We start from the raw sequence: 25,889 nt of genomic DNA, 5'->3' as shown, positions 1-25,889 counted from the left end.
ATTTTGTTTTATTGAACATGAAGCTATGTAGTTTTCTTTCCTTTTTGTTAGTCACCAAAGGAATTACCACCTATGGTCTTTACTTCAATACTGAAACATAGGCGATAATTCTGGTACCTTTTCACGATGTATGTTTTATTTTCGCACTAGTCTATCTTTTACCTACACACAGTCTTAACCATGTATACATACCCCCCCCCCCCCCCCCCTGCTATTTCCGTTTAACCGAAACCTCTATTTCTCCTTTATAAGGACCTAAATATAATAACAAAATCCATTCAAGGTCAACCATGCCAGAGGGAGTCATAACCTTAGTTACCTAATATTTTAAAAACATACATTCGCTTTTCTGGTGTTACCCTTAGTAAACGGAAATGATTTTTGTCTCATAGCCATGTACATACCTGTTTTTGTACATACATGTATTGTATTGCAATTTATTGTAGAATCGTATGGTTATGTCTGATGTTGTTATTCTTTGGACTGCTAGTGTTCCAGATTGTTGACCGTATGTTGTACTACTATAGCTGGCCAATGACGGTTAACATGAAAATGAATTTTAACAGAACATTAAAGTTTCCTGCAATTACTCTGTGTAACCAGAATGCATTCAAGTAAGTAATTATCATGTATGTCTTGGTTAGTGTTGCTTTTTCTTATACACATATATAAAGATTGGTCCCCTTTTTCAAACATAAGGATCCTTTAAATCAACACTGTAAAAAAGGAGATCTAATATAATTATCCATCAAAGTTCAAATGAAGTAGATATGAGTAATTAAGGTAATCGTACGAGCTTCAATAAGGAGAAAACCCCATATATAGTTGGCTATTAAATGGCCAGATATAAAAATATGAAACAATTCAAATGAGAAAACTAACAGCGTAATTTATAACAAAAGGATTTAAGAAAAAAAAGTATAACCGACACAAATAAACGGCAACCTAGAGGCTCCTTGCTTAGGACAGGCACATTGTATAGGTGTAATATATTATCTTTTGTTTTGAAAGAAAAACGCGTGTTCTCTTTGCTTGTTGTAAAAAACCATTAAATACAATTTACCTAAAATAATTTTGACCGATTTGCTTTTGGTGTTTATTTCTTTATACATTTGTATGTGTTGATAATAGTACCAAGCGTTCTCAAAGAAAGACATACCAAGTGCCATGAAATGATTGAAAACTGTTGTCAAATAGTAATGAAATATAAACGTTTACACTTTAATAAAAGACAGGGGCGTAGCTAGTGTCACGTACTCGGGGTAGTGACTTCTGGGTATCGTACCAAAGTTTACCCCTGGATATTAGAAGCTGCACCGTTTCTTATATTTTTATCTTTAATTTGTTAACTTTTGCCTCTGACACACAATAACAATTTGTGGGACGTGTTGCTGTCTTTGAACAGACCTTGTGTTAAGCAACAACCAGTGCTAACCTGTGCACTATTCCAAACCTTGCTAATGTCTACCTATGCGCTACTATCCTGTGCACTATCTGGCTTATTCAGCCTGTGCACTGCCTAACCAGTGCACGTATTTCCGCACAGTCGCCTATGCACCTATTACCCGGTGCGTAAATACAACTTTAATACTCCTGCAACCTTATTCAGGTACGCAGATAGATTCTTATTCAGATTCTATTAATTCTTTTATAAAGTGTAAATAATTACCTTTTCCCTTCTTTAAGGCGTCTGGATTATCCATCAAGCGACCCTTGTTCTGACAGCACATCAGCTTATATACTAAGGTTTTGGACCATACCATTTAATTTGGACGATACCATATGTCTTATTCATATGAGTGTTTATAATTACCTAACCCTTAATGCTAAAACGTTTGAAAGACGGCCCTTATGTTTACGACTACCGATCGGAATATTTCCGGGTATGCTAACCACGACCGGTCCGTTACTGATTCTAAATATTATAAATATCCATAGCAATGTAAACAAAACAAAATCGAAAGTAGACAACTGTTCAACTTTCAAACATAACGAGTTCGTATAACAATGTTTCAGCTTAATAAAAGAAATAAGATGAACCCTAGTAAAATAAAACTGATGAACCATGTTCATCACATTACCCACGCCTCCAGGAAATGCGTCCCCGCATTTATCGAAATCAATTGAGCACATCTACATCAAGTGGACATTTTTCAGTCCCAAACTCTATCCGGGTATTGCCTCGAGCCATGCCATTTAAAAACCACAATTATAACCGTTACTTCTTCAGTAGCTAACCACTAGAACAACTCGTAGATGTATGATCTACCCGACATGACAAGATTCCCACTCAACTGTATACTATTGTCTTTACACTGGAGGAAACGTTAAACATGGACATCAACTTAAACACGTCAACTTTATCCTAAGAATCCTCAAGACGTTTTACTTTTTGATATTTAAACATGCATGCTGACAGATTTTAGAGCCACCAATTTTTAAACTTTAAAACCAACAAGCCAAATGTTACATTTGAAAACCACTGAAAATATCAAAGCCAAAACCGGTATGAAATAATTTTGCCTAACAACCGGCCACTTATGGACCACTCAAAGAGCTTGTTGAGAGGGATCTTTAACGTGCACAAAGCGTGGTACTCCTTGAACACGGGACCTCGGATTTAACGTCCCCATCCGACGGACATAATATTAAAATATACAACAAAATAACATTTAGATAGTGATTCCTTCACTTTTCCATTACTATTTTTTTTTATATTTATATACATGATAGGAATATATATACAACAATGAGATCCAAATTATCGAACAAAATCATGAAGCCATGCCGGCTGCTTGGTAACCCTGCGTGGACGCCCTGCGTAGCCTGACTCATCCCTTGAATCACTTTGATCAACAATGTTGTCAGCACTATCAAGCTCCTCATTGAAAATTTCGGGCAACACACTTTCCGGCTCAAAAGCATCATCTTGAATTTCGAGTTCATTCATCTCTGTTTCTCCTCTCAGATGTTGGCCCTTGCACAACCTCATTCTATCGACATGTATAACCTGTGGTCGACCGCGTCTACCACAATTAATGAGATAATTCACATCCGAGTATTCTTTGAGTACTCGAAAAGGACCACGCCAGTAAGATGTGAATTTGGGAGAATGACCAGCTTTTCGAATTGGAAAGAATACATATACTTGGTCGTCTCTCCTAAATTTGCTCCAGTTTAACTGTTTGTCATAATACTTTTTCTGACGCACCATTTCCTGTCCTACGTGTTTTCTAACAAAGTGGTGAGCTTCTTCCATTCGTTCTTGAAGTTCCCATGCCCATCTGTTTTGTGGAATTTTCTTTAAATAATCAGGTACCTCGTACATAAGGTCCACAGGTGTAGCAACTTCGCGACCTAACATCATGCGATTAGGCGTACATCCTGTGGTCTCATGTTGAGCTGATCTATATGCCATCATAACGTAGGGCAGTAAACAATCCCAATTCGAATGGTGTTCGTCAACATAAGCAGTCAACATTTTGGCCAATGTGCCATTAAATCTCTCTACCATTCCGTCACACTGCGGATGGTAGGGCGTGGTTCTAGTCTTGTCTATCTGTAATAAGTGACACATTTCCTGAAATAATTCGCTCTCAAACTGCGAGCCTTGGTCAGAGTGAACTACAGTAGGCACGCCGAAACGCGTAATAACCTCTGCTACTAATATATTGGCTACAGTTGATGCAAGCATGTTAGGCATTGGAAAGCTTTCCGTCCATTTGCTGTAATAATCGCTAATGACTAGGATATACTTGTGCCCTCTCTCGGTTTCGGGTAGTTCTCCCAATATATCCATAGCAATTCTTTCCATTGGGTAACCCGATTTTTGCAACTGCATAGGAGCCCTTTGTCGTTTATTCGGACCTTTTCTCTTGGCACAAATTTCACAACCGGCTATATAGGCTACTATGTCATGTCGTACACCAGGCCAGTAGAACCTATCTTTGATTCTAGATTGCGTTTTCTTGATGCCAAGGTGGCCTGACGTCTTGTTATCATGGCACTGCTGAAGTATTCGACGTCTTTCTGTAAGGGGCACTATCACTCTACTTTTGTTGTTGTCTCTGTGCACTTTGCAAAGTACTCCATCCTGAATCTTCAGATCATCAAACTGCGACCATAAGCTTTTAATAACATAATTGTACTCTCCTAGATTTTTCAAGTTAGGCTTGTGCCCATCTTGTACCCATTGTCTTACAATTTGCAAATTTTTGTCATTGTCTTGAAGATGTTTGAGGGATATTTCTGTGTCGTCCTCCTTGTCTCTTTCACATTCATCGGGCTTTGATGACACTGTCTGTACAAGTTGTTGTGCCTTCCAATCAGAGCTATATCCACACTGTCTACAAGGTATCCTACTTAACGCGTCTGCATTCTGGTGCTGACTTCCTGGCCTGTGTTTAATTTTCATGTCATATGTACTCAACACTTCAAGCCATCTTGCTAATTGTCCTTCTGCGTTTTTGAAGTTTAACAACCATTGCAATGAGCTGTGGTCCGTTCGAACGATGAATGCTCGGCCATACAGAAAATGACGAAAACTTTTGACGAAGTGTACTACTGATAAGAGTTCCTTTCTAGTGACACAATATTTCCGTTCTGTTTTTGATAATGTTCTGCTTCCAAAAGCAATGACTCTCTCTTTACCATCAATTTCCTGTGATAGCACAGCTCCGATAGCGTTATTACTTGCGTCAGTGTCTACGATGAATGGTCTAGATAAGTCTGGATGTGCAAGAATGGGTGCTTTAGTTAGTTTTCCTTTCAAGGCTTGAAAAGCTTCCTGACATTCTTCTGTCCATAAGTACTTTCGTCCTTTTTCTGTTAGTTGATGGAGACATTTGGCGATTTTTGCAAAATGTTCTATGTACCTCCGGTAATATCCACAGAGACCCAAGAATGAACGTAATTCGCTCGCATCAACTGGAATGGGCCAATCCTTTATGCTCTTTATCTTTTCTGGATCCGTGGCTACACCTTCCTCAGTGACGACATGTCCAAGAAAGTTAACTTTCTTTGAAAATAGTGTGCACTTCTTGGGTTTGAGCTTAAGGCCAGCTCCCTTTAGTCGATCAAAAACCGATCGCAGATTTTCGAGCATTTCCTCAAACGATTTTCCAACCACAATTATATCGTCTAGATAAACTAGACATATACTCCACTGTAGTCCCGCTAATACCCTTTCCATCAATCTTTCAAAGGTTGCCGGCGCGCAGGCCAGGCCAAATGGCATCTGTCTAAATTGAAACAGTCCCCTTCGGCTGGCAAATGCAGTTTTCGGGCGATCTTTCTCTGCCATTTCTACCTGCCAGTATCCCGAACAAAGGTCTAAAGTAGAGAACCATTTATTTCCGGACAATTGCTCCAATGGATATGCGTCTTTTTCTGTTAAATCGTTGACCTTGCGATAATCAACACAAAAGCGTGTAGTACCATCCTTTTTCTTTACCAGTACTATCCCAGACGACCATGGACCGTCGGCTGGCTCAATTACTCCGCGTTCAAGCATGTCATCGATATGTCTATCGACTTCCTCTCGCATATGAATGGGGGTGCGGCGAGGCGGTTGTTTTACTGGTGCATTATTTCCTGTATCTATGGTGTGGCGTACCAAATTAGTTCTACCTAAGTCCCTGTCGGATGCTGCAAAAAGATCTTTGTATTCATTGAGAAGATTTTCAACTCCACGTTTTTGCTCCTGGCTAAGATTTCCGCTGCAATTACTCAGTAATTTTTGCAACTCAATTCTTAGGTTCTGATCCTTATGTATCTCCGTAATATTTTTGTCGTCGCTTATCACGTCCTGGATAGGGCTTATATTTCCCACAATTGTCCCAGCTCTTATTATCTTCACTACATTCGATACATTCATAAAGCGCAGTGGTACGGTTTCTGAGGCTTTAACTAAAGTTCTTGCCATTAAGGCACTGTCCTTTGCTACAAATTTGTCACAGGGTTCAATGATTCCTAAGCCTACTTCATTCTTTGTTGACGGATATTCGTTAATGTGACCCCGGACCAAAGCTTCTGTACCTGGCTGTATGTGTGAGCCAAAATTTGTTCCTGTGAAAAAAGTTCCAGTGTAATTTCACATGAAATTTGTTCTGGGAGAACTTTTTTCACAGACAATTTCCATATAATTTGTTCCATCTCTATGAAATAAGTTCCACAGTCTACCTGGTGGAATAAGTTCTGGGTTGGTGAAATTTGTTCCTTACCTAGTGAAATAAGTTCCATGTTTGTGAGATTTGTTCCTTACCTGGTGGAATAAGTTCTGGATTTGTGAAACTTGTTCCTTACCTGGTGAAATAAGTTCCTCGTCTATGAAATATGTTCCACTGGTTAAACAAGTTATCTTATATACTGAGCACTTGTCATCAGTGAGTCATTATAAAAACATGTATTATATTGATAATGTAATAAATAATAAGTGTAAACATTCAATTTGGATCCTGTTGAGTAAATCAAAAGTCTAATAACATTCTCAATTAATAATACTAAAAATGACACTTATGAACCAGGAAAGAGTAGAATAAGAAATAAAAATAAAAGTAATTTTGAAAAAAAAGTATTATAGTTAAAGTTGAACATTTGTACTAATTTGAAAAGGACAATGTAACTGATCAATTATTTTAAAGGCATAAAGAAACAAAAGACACACTCTTTTAAAACTGTGCAATGACCACAGCTAGGTACATGTATGATTAGAACACACATGACAGATCAACAGGAAACAAGGAGGTTGAATACTACATAAATGATAAAATATACATAGAAGATACACATAATGATTATACATTATCATCGCTTTTATTTCTTATCTTCATCCTACAGTCATGCAATAATTGCAACTGTACCCCCATGCAAGCATAGTCAAAATGATAGTACAGCATCCAGCTTGCATTTATATAATTTTTAAGTGTAACAAGAACATATTTCGCTGTGCAATAGGTTAAAGGTACTTATTTTCTGTGAAATAGGTTCCAGCAGAACATTTTCATTGATTCCTGAAAAATAATTTCATGAAATGCAAATATCACAGGAACTTATTTCACTTTTTTTTTCAAATTTTAATATTGGAACAAAACTCATGGAGCTGTGATTTTTGTTCCGGAACTTATTTTACATTAAGTTAAAAAATTAGTTCCGGAACAAATTTTATAGTGCTGGAACAAATTTTCTGTGATATAAGTTCCGATGGAACATATTTCCTATGAAATTTGTTCCAACGGAACAAATGTCACGCCGGAACAAATTTTTTGTTACATATGCATGTATCTTCAACTACTGACACTCTATAGCAACCAAGCTGTCCAGTGAAGTTCAGTGGTATCACTTGGTTATTGCAAACCATATGTTCTTCTTGTAAATTAATCAGACATCTATTTTTCTTGAGAAAATCTAAACCAATTATGCCATCTAAAGCAAGATCCGCTACTACTGCCTCTGCGAAATATACGTTATGATCAATCCAGATGTGAAATTCACCTTTTCCCGTAACGTTTAGTTCAGAGCCGTTTGCTGACATAATAGTTTGAACCACTTGATTGAGGTTTGGCATCTCTTCTTTTCTCAAACTATTGAATAGTTTATTTGATATAAGAGTGACAGTTGCGCCTGTGTCAACGAGAAAACTGGCTTTTATATTTCCTATAGCTACGTCTATATATGCCCCTGCTTCTGTCGTCGAGTTATTTTGAACATTGAGCTTGATTTGTTTTCTCCGCTGTCTTCTTGTTCGAGAATGTACTGGCCTTGCAGAGCCATTCTCGTGGTTCCTGTATTGACCGTTCCCGTTGCCCCCTTGCTTTCGTAGCCTACATTCTCGCTTAAAATGTCCATATTTACCGCAATTGTAACATTGCTGATTCCGTTTCCATTCCGGATCGGCAGTGTTTCTTTGTCCGCTGTTTTTAAATTCATTTAACTCCACTCGAAGTGATTCTAACTGCTTAGTAAACGAATCCATCATTTCTGTAAACTTATCGTCCTTAGATAATTCTTCTGTAATATTATCTGCATGCGTAGCCCGCATCTGAGGTTTTACAAAATCTTGTCTTTTCTCTGCTTTGTAGAACGCCTCAAGTTCGACAGCTAAACAGATTGCTTGGTTTAAGTTTTGTGGTCTGGATTGTTTAATGTTTATCCTCATCTCACTATCGTGCAATGCATCTAAGAAATAATCCTTTGATAATGTTTCTTTTACTTCAGTGGGTGCTAGTGGGTATGCTCTGTTTACTAATCGCCGTATAGTTTGTCCTAGTTCTGGTAAGGTTTCACTCGCGCGCTGGCGTCTCTCCTTTAATTGAACTCTGTATAGTTCGTTCTGATTTGGCGGAGCAAAACGCTCTTCTAATGATTTCACTAAGGTCTCATAATTCATTTTCTTATCAGTTGGTAAATCGCTGAAGACACTCTGTGCGTGCCCGCGAAGGGCAGCGGCAAGGTAAAGCCCCTGTTCATATTCGTCCCAATTATTGATGATAGCACATGCTTCAAAGTGCGATTTAAAATCAACCCATTCGCCAGACCCATCATAATTGGCCAGTTTTTTTATTTCTCTTCTCGTATTCTTTCCAGGCGTGCGTACGTTTTCATGGTTATTGACAGCCTGTTTTGCATTCCTTTGGCTATGTATTAAGATAGGAGAAATCTCCACTGAACCTCCGCTACTGGTACCGGGCGTTGCGCTAGTTGTTTTGTAATGCCCTTGCTTAGAGCGGGCTCCCTGTTCGTGCTCACTTACGTAAGGTCCAAACAATGTTGGTGCATCATCAGCTCGTTGAAGCTGTGTTTGGACTGTGCGCTCTGTGACATCGCCGAAATCCGTGCGCCTCGTCTGAGCAATACCAGAATCTGTCAGGTTTCTAGGTTGCTCTTTTGGGGTAGAGTGTTGTGGTGTCAAAAACCTAGGATTTTGAGTTTGTCTCAACTTTTCTATCTTTTGCTTTACATCTTCCTCTAACGTACTTATATGCTGTTGTAAATCGTCCATGTTTAATCAAGTATAGGTGCACTTGCCAATATCCCACCGCTGCCACCAAAATTATGTCACGTACTCGGGGTAGTGACTTCTGGGTATCGTACCAAAGTTTACCCCTGGATATTGGAAGCTGCACCGTTTCTTATATTTTTATCTTTAATTTGTTAACTTTTGCCTCTGACACACAATAACAATTTGTGGGACGTGTTGCTGTCTTTGAACAGACCTTGTGTTAAGCAACAACCAGTGCTAACCTGTGCACTATTCCAAACCTTGCTAATGTCTACCTATGCGCTACTATCCTGTGCACTATCTGGCTTATTCAGCCTGTGCACTGCCTAACCAGTGCACGTATTTCCGCACAGTCGCCTATGCACCTATTACCCGGTGCGTAAATACAACTTTAATACTCCTGCAACCTTATTCAGGTACGCAGATAGATTCTTATTCAGATTCTATTAATTCTTTTATAAAGTGTAAATAATTACCTTTTCCCTTCTTTAAGGCGTCTGGATTATCCATCAAGCGACCCTTGTTCTGACAGCACATCAGCTTATATACTAAGGTTTTGGACCATACCATTTAATTTGGACGATACCATATGTCTTATTCATTTGAGTGTTTATAATTACCTAACCCTTAATGCTAAAACGTTTGAAAGACGGCCCTTATGTTTACGACTACCGATCGGAATATTTCCGGGTATGCTAACCACGACCGGTCCGTTACTGATTCTAAATATTATAAATATCCATAGCAATGTAAACAAAACAAAATCGAAAGTAGACAACTGTTCAACTTTCAAACATAACGAGTTCGTATAACAATGTTTCAGCTTAATAAAAGAAATAAGATGAACCCTAGTAAAATAAAACTGATGAACCATGTTCATCACACTAGAAAAAAACAATGTGCAAGAAAAATTTTTGGGACCCTTTTACCCTTTTTTTCGGTTTTCGGTTAAAGGACAGTTGAAAGAGGAGCTACATGTAGATAGGACTTATAAACAATTTATGAATGTAAAACTATTAATAAAGCTTCTGAATAGAGTAAATCATGGTTAATTGAAAACATAAACTACACATTTTTCTGATACAGAAGTTACTCAAAATTGTCCAAAATCTGCTCTTCGGGTCTAGGCAGAAACGAACTTCTCTATTACTTTGTCAATATTTACACTGAAACGCCGATGAATATGCAGTAATGCTAGCGATGATAACCAGTAGTTGTGCATTGTTGATCGTACATTTGATTTCAAGAGACTAGTACACTGATAGATCTCCACGGTAGCACTTGCGAGATGTTATAAACCATGCAACGTACGTATTCGCCATCGAGCGACCTCCCAATTGAATTCGTCAAAACTACATACCAGGTCAGTTTCGTATGTCTCAGACAATGTTGAGATTTGTTAGTTTGTTATATTTCCTACAACACGAAGAAGCAGATACGGCACAAAGAAGCGATTTTCTGTTAATACCAGACGTGACTACACCCTCCAGTTCCATTATCATATGGTCTATAAACGGAAATTATAACGAGACTTTCCAATACTGTTTTGGCGTGTTTGCAGGGTGATTGGCTCTGGTAGTCTGTTGAACACATCGCCGTGTCATATTTTCAACGATATCGAAGGGTCCTGATAAATCTAATGCCGATTGGTACATCTCATTCCAAACAGATAAACCGTACTCTGTAAAATGTGCTCCGAAATTACATTTCTTAGACTGAGTATAATAAATTCAAATCTTGTAATGAGATACAAGTAATACTGTCCGATTTTGTCATGATCTCCAATAGAACTTCTATTTTGAAACCAAATGCCGTTATTTAATGACATTTCATCAATTAAAAAAGTGACAACATATGTGTTTCCTTTAAACATTTAATTTATAAATGTTTATTTTGCAATTTTATTTTGCATGTCAAATCGATGTGCACGCAACTGCGTGTTGGCGTATAGGGAGCTACGCGCCTGAAAGAAAAGATGTATGTAATTGCATAGATCTATGATAATAAATAAATTAAAAATATGGTTACTGATGAGTCTTAAGTACAATGTAGACGAATCGCGCGTCTGGCGTTTTAAATTACCTTTGATAACTAATTATAATCACAAATAAGCTTTATATATATATAATTTATAATTATATTAAAGTGATATGAAACGATCAACTGTTGAAAAATAGGGTTAAGCCAACTCTTGAACTAATGCATACATATATATCGCGAACTTAGTCTTCTGTGCACGGTTTTATCAATTTTTTCGCATCAATTTAGTATAATCGTCAACCAAATATTTCACTCGGTCAGTGTTGTGAAATATGGCAGATAATTGATATCCGTATTTTGAGGTCGAAGTTACCGATTGTCATTTTTGTAAACAACAACGAAACATGAATATTCTGGTTAACATGTGTATACCATCATCAAGATAATTTCAATTACGGAGCGATGTTTACCTTTATTGACTCTTTCTGTCTATTTTGTTTTCTCCTTCACACTTGCGTAATTGCAATCACCAGATTTATACGAGAAAGGTCAAGCTGAGGACACTGCATACGTAAAACATATCGGCGAATCGTTAGCTGGAAGTACTATTCAGAAAAAGTAAATGTCTTCTAAATTTGGACAAATTAGAAAATTTTCTTCAGAAAAATGTATATGTACATAAAATTTATAATGAAAGCTAACCATGAAGTTACAAAAAACGTGCATCGCTTTTTATATGAAGTCTCATACAATGTATGACTTTAATATATAAACTAGTAAAAGTTTACCCACTAATACATCGGTCTGAATAAAAGTAGACACATGGGATAAACGTTCAAACGAAATATAACCAAACAAAAAAAACAAACCAAAAATACAAAAAAAAACCGCTCAGTCATCCATAGAGAATCGTTTTGTCAAGCACTAAATTCCCCGATATTTATCTGATGTTATTTCTCGTTTTGTATGAAAAAAAGTATAAGAAAAATGCCAAAACTCCAAGAAAAATTCATAACGGAAACTACTTTATCAAAAGATCAAATAAAATAGGAACAAACTGTCATACTCCTGACTTGGTACAAGCATTTACCTATGAACCAAATGGTGGATTACTTCTGATTTTATAGCTAGCTTAACCTCTCACTTGTTTGACAGTCGCATAAAATTACATTATAAGGATAAAAATATATGAGTAAAACAAAAATTATAGGTAAAAATGTCATAAATTAGGATATAGCAGTGAATATTATATTATTATCTTTATCACTATGAAAACAAATAACTATGCCAACAAAGAAAAACAAAATGGTACATAAACACTATATAGACAAAGCACATAAGCAAAAATTAAATGGCAAGAATACAGAAAATGATTATTGCACAATCACACAACGGTGGCATCTATAAAATACCTAGCCAAGGTAAAAGAATATTTCCAAAAATGAAGTAAACAGTAAAGGTCAGAAATATACATAAACAAATAAAAAGAAACACTATAACACGTATTTAAGACGATAAACAATGTCAGTTCATAGAATCTTAACTTCAAGACCATCATGCATTATTTGTTATGATGATAAGGAAAATATCTATTAACACGGTCTCGGAATCTTACCGATGATTTTTTTTAAAGAAAGGACGAGACGTTTTTTTTTACATAACCCTTGTTCATCAACTTTCTGCTCAGACACTGGTGACGATTTTGAGTCTGGGTAGCAGCTGGAAGCTCTTAAAACCCGAATGAGGTTGAAAATGTATCCAATATGCAGTTGAAATTGTCATATTGGTGATAAGGTGGGGGAATTTATAATTTTAAAATTAAAGTTGTCTTGTTTGTTCTGATTCTGGTACTGACATGACCATGTCAAAGACTAATAATGATCTGACTTTAGAAGCTATTTCCCATCTTGGAACTGTCATGTGTTTACGTAGTACTTCAATGGTATGTGAAAGTCTTTAAGACTACACTATACATATTATAAAAACATTGAACCTGTTCTTTTTTTATCAACAGAGCAAGTCTTGCTGCAGATCTCGGGCGGTATCGTCTATTAGAAGCCATGCACTCGTCTGATGGGACAGTAAATACTACATTTATATTGAAAGAAGGAGGAAACATATCACTTGAGAACCTTTATCTTTCGTCAGCTCATCAAAAAGAAGATTTAATTTTTGAGTAATATAAGATTTTTTAAATAATACATTTCAATCTTTAATTGGGACCATGCAAAAAGTAGTTCTATATATTGAAATACAGTTCACATCGATTTTAATTGAAATTAACCTGAAAAAACGTTTTCTTTTCAAGAAAACAAGGAAGCACATCAACATAACACAAAAAATTAATTTAAAATAAAGATAAAAAAAAAACAACTTAGGGACGACATAAAAAATCAATGAAATAGTTTTGGGTGGGTGGGGTTGGGGGTCAAAACTACTGCAAGATTTGTTTAATTGACATCGATTTTATATATATCCTTATTGGTAAATCAATTTTTGCCGAAACAAATTAAGAGGGGGTAGGGGGGTCAGTGAATAAACTATATGACGTCCCTAAGTCGATGTATACAATTTCGTGTGGCCTTTCTATAGTTGATTTTAATCATTAATGCATTGTAGATGCATTTGGAAAGGTAATAAGTGCGGACCAGATGACTTTGAAATCAGTTTGACAGACCATGGAGTCTGTTATACATGGAATAAAAAAGATGTGTCAGTTTCATCACCAGGTAAATACTGTTTTGAGTAAAATTGAGAATGGAAATGAGGAATGTGTCAAAGAGACAACAACCCGACCATAGAACAGAAAACAGCCTGAACCTAATATTGGGAAGCCAAAAGAAAATATTGAATTGGAACTGAAGATTTAAATAAAAATACAAAGCTTTGTGTGACCTTATTACAAGCTTAATGAAGTATAAATGTAACTTTTATTAATAAAGCTGTTGATACAAAAAGGGGAATTATATTCCGAATTATACTTTAATAATAACTTTAGAGGTATGTTTCATTATAATACGATATTCGGATGTGCCAACTGCAAACCCGCGTTATTCCCTATTAATCAACTTCAATACACAATAAAATTCATTACTCAGGATGACAGGAGGTCCCGTAAATAACGCTGTTGTCTGCTCTATGGTCGGGTTGTTGTCACTCTGACACATTCCCCATTTCCTTTCTCAATTTTAAAGGTAAACTAGATAACAACTTGATAAAAATCGTGTTTTCGTGATCCTAACTAAAAAATGTTATTATAGATATTTAATGCTTCTTTTTTTAACTTCATATGGTTGTAAAAGCGTTGATCGTGCGCACGTTTTTAGAATGAAGTGCTTTTGCGCTTCATACAAAAAGTACCTCGGTCAACGCTTTTACACCCCAATGAAATTACAAAAAGAAGCATTCAATTCTTAAATATTCCAAGTGAGAAATTGAAACTTTAATTATTTTTGTATGTAAACAAATTGCTAAGAATTTAATATAATTCGTTCATTGAAATTAGATGTCATATAAAATATATCTGTGGGAGAACAGGGTTTGTTTATTTACGAGATGACATAAGACTTTGAAGTAGCTTTTAGTAACCGCATGTACTCCTGTATCGGCACATGTATGAGGCAAATTTACTTTTTCTTTGAATTGTTGCCTTTTTTGTTTACAGGTGCCTTTAATTGTTTACCATATGATGACATTTGATCATTGTTGAAGTCCATACGGTGATCCGAAATCTTTCAAAACTAATGTTATTTGTCCAAACTTCAATCATACCACAACTCCTTATTATTATATAAAACCGTACACTGCAGACGATGGAGCCAATGGAAAACCATGTTCTACGTAAGGCGTCGTGGGTTGTGTTATACATTACAATGATAAATGTGTATATCAAGAACCAGAAAGTATCTGAATAAATGTACACATTTAGTTGTGTTTTAAAAGAAATGGTACAAACTGCGATTTATAATAATCGAAAAACAAAATTTCAACTACATTGCCATAAGTATACTTGTATCGATATCCTTTGGTCTATATAGTTGTCTCAATGGCATTAATACCATATTTCCTTATTCCTGTGTTCATTTCCAAGTCAGAATACCAATCTCTCGACATTATTTTTTTTTCTCTGAAACGTAATTAAAAGGTGTTTTGTTTTATACAATAGTGGTCAATTATTTATTTTATTCAGTTAAATAATTGTTAGTGTTTATATTGTAGTGGGTAACGACTACATGTATACCATATTATTATTTTTATATGGTTTTTCCAAATTATTTTCAACGACGGTTTTCAGAAGTTCGGTTCTCAGCCATTTTATTGGTGAGGGCCCCATTCGCTAGGCACTTTACTTATTTTACAGTATAAACGTAAATAAAACGAATACGATGTTATTCAATGGTAAGTAAGGTTTAATAAATTTAAAACAAAGGATTTTGAATAATTTTATTTCAGGTGTGGAGAATGGTTTACGGTTAAAACTAAATGTTGAACAGAATGAGTATATGCCTGGTCCTCACAATTCTGCTGGGCTAAAATTCCTGTTGCATGATGGGTCCGATATTCCTATGGTTCATGATTTAGGACAAGCTGTATCAATTGGTTCACATGTCTTCATTGGGGTAAAACTACAAGAGGTACATATGAACAAAAAAAAAAAAAAAAAAAAAAAATCAACGATAATAATATTGCCATTTAACACCCTTTAGAAAACATATACCGACTTTTAAAAAGTAAACCGATTCTTTTTTTTTTTTTTTTAGAAAATATGACAGTACTAAATCGGCTTAGAAAATATAGAGTTAAATATAGGTATTGGAATTTCATAAAAAAACCAACTTTACATTTTCTAAAAATAAGAGACGATTCTCTGTTTTAATGCAACCCTAACGTAACGGTACCCAAATTGCACCAATTTAGCAAAAATAGCAGAGGGAATCTTACAAGATTTTCTAGAGACTAAACAATTTGTAATTTTATGATTTGATACTATGCACATCTTTCAACATAGGTAAATATATTTAGATTTACACAAAACGTGCACAGTATTTATCTACAGATGAAGTGTTTACTGCAAAGGTAAAATGAACAAAAACGTCGCCATGCAACGTCAACAAAACGTCATCTTTTTAAAATAAGCAAAAACAATATGTTACTATAGCATCCATTTGTTAAAAAATGAAAAGTAAGCATGGACTTATATCCAATTGTTCAAAATATTTGAAGAAATTAAACAAAAGCTCTGTTATTCGACTTCTGACGATACGAATTTAAGCATGGATGCAAATTAGGTACTCCTCATTACGGAATCATGGATAGTTTGGAGGTCGATTCAAACCCAATTTTCTATGACTCAATAGGGATTAAAAATAGAATTGGTGTACCTATATAATAAAGAAGGATACGGCTACAAAATCAACACAGAATGGATATTTGTGTCTTTATCATAAAAAACGTAGGTGAAAAAACTGTCAAAATAGGTGCAATTTGGGTACCGTCACGTTAATTGTTTCTTGTACAAGTGACGGGTAATATGAAATCCAGACTAGACGGATTCCGGAAAAAATGGTTTTAAAGACAAAGGTTATTCTTTTTTTACGTAATAAAAACATTAAAACGATAAACTTCCGTCTTGTATGTATTATTTTGATTGCATTTATAATTTAATTCCAAACTAAAAGACAAATTGAAAGAGTTGGTATTACTTTGCTTCATAAAAAAGAATGGCCAACGTAGATACAAGTATCTTGTCTTAGGGAGGGATAAATCATACTTTGTAAAGAATCACTCTGATTCAAACAAAAAATTCTCTGAAACCGATATTATCAATATGCTTGATTTCTTGATTGACAACATATTTGTAACGGTCGGAGGACGTGTTTTTCAACAGACTGTCGGCATCCCAATGGGAACAAACTGTGCCCCTCTACTTGCCGACTTGGTTCTTTATTATTATGAGGCTGACTTCATGCAGGAACTTCTTAGGAAGAAAGATAATAAGTTAGCAATATCCTTTAACTCTACTTTCCGCTATATAGATGACGTTCTTTCACTAAACACTTCAAAATTTGGTGACTATGTGGAACGCATCTATCCCATCGAATTGGAGATAAAGGATACTACAGATACAGTTAAGTCGTATTCATATCTTGACTTACATCTAGAAATTGACAATGAGGGTCGGTTGAAAACAAAACTTTACGACAAAAGAGATGATTTCAACTTTCCAATTGTGAACTTTCCATTTCTAAGTAGCAACATTCCAGCAGCACCTGCATACGGGGTATATATCTCCCAATTGATACGATATTCCTGTACTTGCATTTCCTATCATGATTTTCTTGATAGAGGGTTACTGCTCACAAGGAAGCTATTAAACCAAGAGTTCCAAATGGTTAAGTTGAAATCATCCCTTCGTAAATTTTACGGACGCCATCACGAGTTGGTTGACCGTTATGGAATAACCGTTTCATAAATGATATCGGATATGTTCTTTACGTCGTAACTACAATCCCCTTCCCTTTCATGAATGTGACCTACCGAATTAGACTATTTACCGGATTTGTAATCACTTAAGCAACACGACGGGTGCCACATGTGGAGCAGGATCTGCTTACCCTTCCGGAGCACCTGAGATCACCCCTAGGTTTTGGTGGGGTTCGTGTTGTTTATTCTGTAGTTTTCTATGTTGTATCATGTGTACTATTGTTTTTCTGTTTGTCTTTTTGATTTTTAGCCATGGCGTTGTCAGTTTGTTTTAGATTTATCAGTTTGACTGTCCCTTTGGTATCTTTCGTCCCTCTTTTAACATGATGCAAATTAATAATGGGGAAATACCAATCGTGATATACTTCAAAATCATTATAAAGGATGGTCTCATTTTAGTATGCAACAAAAGGCATAGTACATGATATGAAATGTATTCTTATTTTCCAAATGTTACAAACACCGTATGAATTAAATCTATCGGTTAAACTTTAATATAAGAAGGGTACTGAGAAATGACATATATAAAAACAGTTTACGACTTAAAATCCTAATTCGTATGGTAAACCAGCTTAACAAAATTCATGATGAATTTTCTTTTTATACGATACTTTTATACCAACCATATACATACATACATAACAGGCAACAAGGCTTACAAAAAAGGTAAATATGGACAAAAATGAATGCAAATCTATATAACAGAAACTTAGTTTTATAATGATTACACAGGTGTTGATTCAAAACTAGACCATTACTCATCAGCGAAAACAATCGCACTTCAGCGTTCCTATCGCACCTCCAAGTTCTAGATATATGTTCACATAAATGGTCAAAAACATCTAAAATGAATTTCTTAATTTCATTCATTTTTGTTCCAAAAAATCGGCTATGGTGTGTGTTGTCATTTCACTGGTTGGTCTGAGGAATAGACTTATTACTATCATATTGTCACATGCATCGTGGGGAAACAAATCATTTGTAAAATAATGTAAGGTAATATGTGTTATAGAGAACATGTTTTTTTCACTCTTCTATCATCGAACTCGGACTATTGTTATGCCATAACTTTTCTGCATTGGCTAGGGTTATAGGGGGAGTGTTGAGATATATATATAAAAAAACCATGTTTAACACCGCCGCATTTTTGCGCTTGTCCTAAGTCAGAAGCCTGTGGTCTTTTTAGTCTTTTTTTGTATGATTTTTATTTTTTTTAGTTTCTTGTGTATAATTTGGAGTTTTCGTATGACGTCCATTATCACTGAACTAGGATATATATATATTTGTTTAAGGGCCAGCTGAGGACGCCTCCGGGTGTGAGAATTTCTCACTGCATTGAAGACCTAATGGCGACCTTATGCCGTTGTTTGTTCTATGGTCGGCTTGTTGTCTCTTTAAAACATTTCGATTCTCTATTTTATTTTATTTTGTTTGTTAATATATATTTAATTGCTTTTACTAAGGTTAACAACTTACCCGAGCCACACGGGAAATGTAGCGAAAGAGACCTTAAATATTTGGAAAGGTATTCCAAAATTGGTTGTAAAATGGACTGTTTATCAACATTAGCTGAAGAAACCTGTGGTTGTAGACATATTTATATGCCACATAAACATGGTAGGCATTTTCTTTTCAATGGCATCATTTCCACTCTGTTATACTTACTTTAAAAACAGATTTAATAAACTAAAGCGACATATCAGTTCAGTAAAAATCATATACCTGTATTGTATCTACATAATTCGATCTTTGATGACTGTGAATAAGCAGCTAACCAACATTTAAGATTTTTAAACTGTTCCCGGCTAACGAAAATATCCATGGTCATGGCCGTTGTTCGAATGACTGTTTCTAAATGTTCCCATTGTACTTAGTGAATCGTCTACATTATTTCTTCGGAAGAATAGTTGTTTGTAAAGAATTAAATGATTGATGGTATTTCACATTAAAATCGATTGAAGAATTGTCATCCCTATTCTCTCTGGTTACACTAATGTCACACAATTGCGGACGTTATTTTATTTAACAATAACGTACACAAGTCACATTGGTAACCAAAGACCATTGAACACTTACCCCGATTTTGTTTTTGTCCATGGGTTTATGAGTTTTACCCCGATTTTGTTTTTTGTCCATGGATTTATGAGTTTTACCTCGATTTTGTTTTTTGTCCATGGATTTATGAGTTTTACTCCGATTTTGTTTTTTGTCCATGGATTTATGAGTTTTGAACAGCGGTATACTACTGTTGCATTTATGTCTTTGTATCTGTACATTTTACTAATGTATATATTAAAACCCATTAAACCTCCAAAACATCGACATATGTAATTTGATACAATAGCATATATGTTAATGTCATTGTTTCTTGCAACCCATTATTTGATGTGTAATTTTCACATTAATAATTCAATTGAATTCAATGATATTGCAACTTTATTCCCTTTTTTCTGAAATGTTTAATTCTTTTATATTTTCACTTACAGGCCAACCAGAAATCTGCGACATCTATGAATACTACACTTGCTTAGAACAACTTATTTGTAAGCTTTTTATGTTATACAAATAACTAAAAGAAATATCACAATAACATAATCATGATATGTATAAATGAGATTGAAAATATACCTACAGTTGCAAACATAATTAAAATAACAACCACAGTAAGCATACTATATCATATCATATATTAGATGAAAGTAGACATTGCCTTTCTCTGTCTTGTATATATGAGTATATAGCACCAATATATATATCTCAAAGGTTCCCTACAATGTTAGAGTTTTATCTATATGAATAAGAAGTTTGCAATTACGACGATGGAAAAGCAACGTGACGACACGAAAAGTTCAATGTGTACAACCGGAAGAAAACTTCCAACATATTACTTTTACCCAGGAACTCAATACAGCCAGACCGTGTCATACGACTGTCTTTAATAATTTTCATATCAACATTTATACGACAGTAGTCAAATATAACAACATTTTGATTAATTTAATATAAGATGATACAAAAGCCACAGCGCTTGAGATGTTAGGCGTTTTTAATAATAATAAAAAAAACCACACCAGTTTATGCTTAATAGGGGTCAATCAGTTTACAATTCTTTCTATTTTTTAGCTTCATTTATGTCACTAGCTGAACAATCATGTAATTGTCCAATTCCATGTTCAATGCATGATTTTGAAACCGATTTATCTTATGCAACCATATCAGAGTATGCTATCGACAAATTCTTAAACAAAAATAACTCGGTCAGTCTTGCAAAGAAGCTGATACAAGCGAAGGAAGTTACGTCCCGCATGGACCATGTAAAATTTGAAAAGCTGCACGAAGTCGCAGAAGATTTTGAACAAAAATTTGAAGAAATAGAATTTTTATTTGAAAATGAACTGCATGATGCTATTCACACAGTGGAACATTCATTGGAAGAAGAGTCTGATCATCTCACATCCGTCTGTGCATGGAAATTGTTTGTATTTGAATATCAAGAGTATGTTGTACTTAAAAGTTTTGTCCGATACAGGGATGCTTTTGAAGAACGTCATGCCCATATTGTTGCCCTAGGATACAAAGAGTATATTCTATCAATTGAGCATAAAATAAAATATCTTCAAAATCTTGATATGTCAAAAACGTCTCTTCGAGAAAGTATGTATCTAGATACACAGAACGTCTTAGATAACAGGATAGAAATAATCCAAAGGACTATTTCGAACTATACTAGACTTATCAAAGGCTACGACACTGGTAAAAAGATTTTTAATTACAAATACAAGAACTTACCTAAGCCGGATAACGCATATGTCATTCCCAAACACTTATTGAAAGAGTCGTTGATTCTGAATAATGATACTGTTGAAATGTATAAAATGCACCTCCATGAGACAATTGACGTTTTAAACAGTCTTAAAAGATTAAACAATGAGTCTTATTTATTTCGTAATGTTAATGCTTCTGATTTGGAAACATCTATACAAACATTTCAAACAGCTATAGAAAATTGGTTAAATGCTCGACAGTTTGTATATAATGAAGTTATAGAAAACCCCTTGAATGTATTGAAAATAAGGAAAGATGAATTCGAACGTACTTGCTATAGATTGAAAGATGTCATTGTATCAGCAACGACAAATATTGAATCAATTGACACAAAGATAGAAACAGTGGAGGAAACACTTTTTGAACCAATTCACGTAGGTCATCACTTAGTCCACGAATATCTGCATGATGGGGACGGTTTAAAATATAAAATCGCCGAAAATTTCACTTCAGGTGAAATTTTACAAGGGACATCAAATTTAAAAACTTTGCTGCTCGAACTTCTAACAGAGGAATCTGCATTGAGAAATATTTTGGTGGAAATGAAATCCCTAGCTATTCAGATTCATAAAACTGTTACAGAAGATGAAGATTCATTCACTTACTATAATTACACAGGCAATGTCCAGTTTTTGCAAAATTTCACTGACGTTCTTATAGAAATTGAGAACAACTACACCGAATATATTGAAAGTGTTAAATTTTACGACATAGTAGGAGAAAAAGGACTTGAGTTTGTAAAGTCAACTGATGATGTCATTGCATATTTCCAAGAATATTTGAGCACATTAAATTTAGATGCACAGTACATCAGGTGAGCACATGCATGGAGCAGATTTAATTCTATTTTGCCGTTTATTATCAACAATATCATACTTTTGGCATTATTTACGGGGGATTTTAGGACCAAATTAAAGCGACACAATATTTGTTTAAAATGTATCTTTATGAGTTAAATAATGCGACAAAGTTGGCCAAAATGACTCTAAGACTGAAACAGATATATAATTGATAAATGTATTGCACCTGTATCTCCGCTCCGAGATCTACCTTGTAACGCCTGCATTACACATTAGTGTACATTGTAGTCTTTTGTGCAATGCCAGTAGTTTATAATTAATAAGGTTAAACTAAATCATAAAAATTTCATGAAAACTGAAAGACGGGAAATAAAGAAACCCAATAGAATTTGAAATATTTTGTAAGTCCTTACCATATAACAATTTGTTTCGACAGGGAGAACTTTGCTCAAATCGACGTTTTCTACAGACAAATGAACTATGAAGAAATTACTCAACAAGTGGCTTTCGATACATTTTCACTTTTCTGTGAGTAGAAATATTTTTTGTTAAAAATAAGAAGTCTTTTAACTAGATACAAAAAATATCACAGAAATACAAGTGTTTTCGTACTGCGTGTAATTTTCATGATTTGTCGGGCTTGCTTGCCTAGTTTGTAAAAGTGTTTGCCGAGTCATTGTTTTTAAAATGTTAAAATTAGGTAAGTTTTACAGGAATAAAAAAATAATTTTGTTTCTGTAATGGTTTCGGTTTCGGTTTAATAGTCTGTTATGTGTTATCGTTTGAAGTCCAAATTATTATAAAATTGCCTTTTCATAACATCATTGTTTTAAGAATTCTGTGGACGAGTTTTGTGAAAATAATTGTATTCGCGATTACATGTTAGTTACGTTAGCACGTCACTATTTTTTATATCCTTTGGTGTTTGTCGTTGATGAAATATGTTCGTTATTTTTCAGCAGTTTGCATATTATGTCTGCTATCATATTACTTGTTTGTTCGTTACTCAATGAAATCATGGGTGTGTGTATTTGTTCTGTTTTTTGCCATGTTGTCATTTCAGCGATATTTGTTAAACATTGTTTTACCGGGGGATTTTGCCAAACCATTAAACCAGGTTCCACCCACCATTTTTTCTAAAAATGTCCCTTAATAAGTTAGGAATATGACAGTTGTTTCAAAATAGTTCGGTTTTTTTGTATGTTAGCGTTATTTTTTTCCCTCTTTGGTGTTCTTGTAGTTTGTTATGCCCCATCTACGATAGTAGATGGGCATTATGTTTTATTGTCTGTACATCCGTTCGTCCGTCTGTCCTTCCGTCCGTCCGTCCCGCATCAAGGTTAAAGTTTTTGGTCAAGGTAGTCTTTGATGAAGTTGAAGTCCAGTCAACTTGAAACTCAGTACACATGTGCCCTATGATATGATCTTTATAATTTTAATGTCAAATTAGTGTTTTGACCCAAATTTCACGGTTCATTGAACATAGAAAATGATAGTGCAAGTTTCAGGTTAAAGTTTTTTTGTCAAGGTAGTTTTTGATGAAGTTGAAGTCCAATCAACTTGAAACTTAGTATACATGTTTCCTGTTATATAATCTTTTTAATTCAAATGCCAAATTAGATTTTTACCCCAAATTCACGGTCCACTAAACACAGAAAATGATAGTGCGAGTGGGGCATCCGTGTACTATGGACACATTCTTGTTTGTTTTCCTATTATAGTTAATGTGTTTCCGTCGGTTTAAATTTGTAACCCGGATTGGTTTTCTCTCAAATGATTTATGACCTTTGAACACCGGTATACTGTTGCCTTTGTTTTTCCTAAATTTCTAAATAAAATAATATGCTTATTTAATTGAATTATTATTTGTGTTTGGTTATAAATCCAATCACAAAGCTTACACCATAAACCTGATATTTAATAATATGCCAAAAATATGTGTTGAATATCTTCAACAGCTTCATTAAAACGAACAGTTATCTGTTTGTTTACCTTAGTTTTTAACAACATATTTGATAGATATGTAATATTAAAGCTTGGATGTAAGTCCCTAAATGGATCTTCTCCTTTTATGCCCATCTGGTCCAAAGGGCCAAGTAAGCTTTTCTCATCACTTTGCGTCCGTCGTCGTTTACTTTTACAAAAATCTTCTCCTCTGAAACTACTAGACTAAATTTAACCATACTTGGCCACAATCATCATTGGGGTATCTAGTTTTAAAAATGTGTCCGATGACCCGGCCAACCAACAAAGATGGCCGCTATGACTACAAATAGAACATAGGGATAAAATGCTTATATCTTTGAAACCAAAGCATTTTGAGCAAATCTGACATGGGGTGAAATTGTTTATCAGGTCAAGATCTATCTGCCCTGAAATTTTCAGATGAATCGAACAACCCTTTGTTGGGTTGCCTTCCCTGAATTGGTAATATTAAGGAAATTTTGCCGTTTTTGGTTATTATCTTGAATATTATTCTAGATAAAGATAAAATGTAAACAGCAATAATGTTCAGCAAAGGTAGAGCTACAAAAAAGGAAAACATGACCAAAATGGTCATTTGACCCTTTAAGGTGTTATTGCCTTTTATAGTAAATTTTTGAAATCTTTTACAAAACTCTTCTTCTCAGAAACTACTGAGACAAATTTAACCAAACTTGTCCACAATCATCATGAGGGTATCAAGTTTACAAAACGTGTCCGATGACCCCGCTTGGGAACCAAGATGGCCGACATGGCTAAAAATAGTACATAGGGTAAAATGCATTTTTTGGCTAAAATCTCAGAAACCAAAGCATTTAGAGAAATCTGACAGGAAAATTTGTTTGTTAGGTCAAGGTCTATCAACCCTGAAATTTTCAGACTAATCAGGCAACCTGTTGTTGGGTTGCTGCCCTGAATTGGTAATTTTATTTTTTTTGAAGCTTTTGGTTATTATCTTAAAAAATATTATAGATAAACTATAAACAGCAATAATTTACAGCAAAGTAAAACCTACAAATAAGTCAACATAATCAAAATGGTCAAGCGACCTCTTAAGGAGTAATTGCCCTTTATAGTCATTTTTTTTTTACAATTTCCACAATTTTTGTAAAGTTTGTAAATTTTTACAAAAGATTTTAACTACTGGAATAGATTCATAGGTTCATTAGATAGAGATAATTGTAAGCAGCAAGAATGTTCAGTAAGGTACGATGTACAAACACATCACCATCACCAAAACACAATTTTGTCATGAATCCATCTGTGTCCTTAGTTTAATGATATGCGCATAGACCAAGATGAGCGACACCGGCTCTTTAGAGCCTCTACTTATTTATTCACAAAAACCATTTATCTTTACACTTTTGCCTTTGTATTATTTTCTAATGAAACATTACACATATTCTTTAATCCTTTATTTTTTAGAAAAAAATGTTGTTATATTTAACAAATTTGGTCCATGAATTTTATACATACTGTCTATAGAGATATTATGTTTGAGTGATTTTTTATATTATTTTATTGCTGATGTATATTATTCAGGTGACATTGGAGGTTCAATGGGATTGTTTCTTGGCGCTAGTTTATTGTCACTTTGTGAATTACTGGACTTGATCTGGATTAACGTGATCAAGACCAGGAAGGTAAATTCAAAGGAAATACTGGTTGCAGAATGTGACAAATTACACCAAACAGACAGTACTACATCCTGAGATGCATATGGGAAAATTGGGAAAATGAATTGGAATAATTATTACTTTAACGATGCCGTGTTCATGGATATTTCATATTTTAATTTATTTTGTATAAATTTTAAAACG

The 25,889-nt window shown here is 34.7% G+C and overlaps 1 protein-coding gene across 1 annotated transcript; it reads left to right on the top strand.

The window, feature by feature from the left end:
* Positions 1 to 433: 433 nt before the first annotated feature.
* Positions 434 to 25,889, top strand: LOC139515471 (degenerin-like protein del-10). The gene is made up of 9 exons (XM_071305044.1): positions 434 to 614; positions 12,993 to 13,154; positions 13,598 to 13,707; positions 15,431 to 15,612; positions 18,925 to 19,078; positions 19,948 to 20,004; positions 20,585 to 22,100; positions 22,523 to 22,614; positions 25,612 to 25,889. The coding sequence occupies exons 1-9, from the start codon at positions 466 to 468 to the stop codon at positions 25,779 to 25,781; spliced, it is 2,592 nt and encodes an 863-aa protein (XP_071161145.1). The 5' UTR covers positions 434 to 465; the 3' UTR covers positions 25,782 to 25,889.

This window comes from Mytilus edulis, chromosome 3 (genome assembly GCF_963676685.1).
Source record: "Mytilus edulis chromosome 3, xbMytEdul2.2, whole genome shotgun sequence".
Taxonomy (NCBI): domain Eukaryota; kingdom Metazoa; phylum Mollusca; class Bivalvia; order Mytilida; family Mytilidae; genus Mytilus; species Mytilus edulis.
Note: the sequence above shows the minus strand (reverse complement) of the source record. Positions and strands in the feature narration are given on the sequence as shown.

Excerpts from the sequence above, each read along its gene's own strand:
- LOC139515471 (XM_071305044.1), top strand. The coding sequence starts at position 466 with ATGTTGTTATTCTTTGGACTGCTAGTGTTCCAGATTGTTGACCGTATG. Across the intron at positions 615-12,992 it reads TGTAACCAGAATGCATTCAA|AGCAAGTCTTGCTGCAGATC; the intron begins GTAAGTAATTAT and ends TTTTATCAACAG. Across the intron at positions 20,005-20,584 it reads TTGCTTAGAACAACTTATTT|CTTCATTTATGTCACTAGCT; the intron begins GTAAGCTTTTTA and ends TCTATTTTTTAG.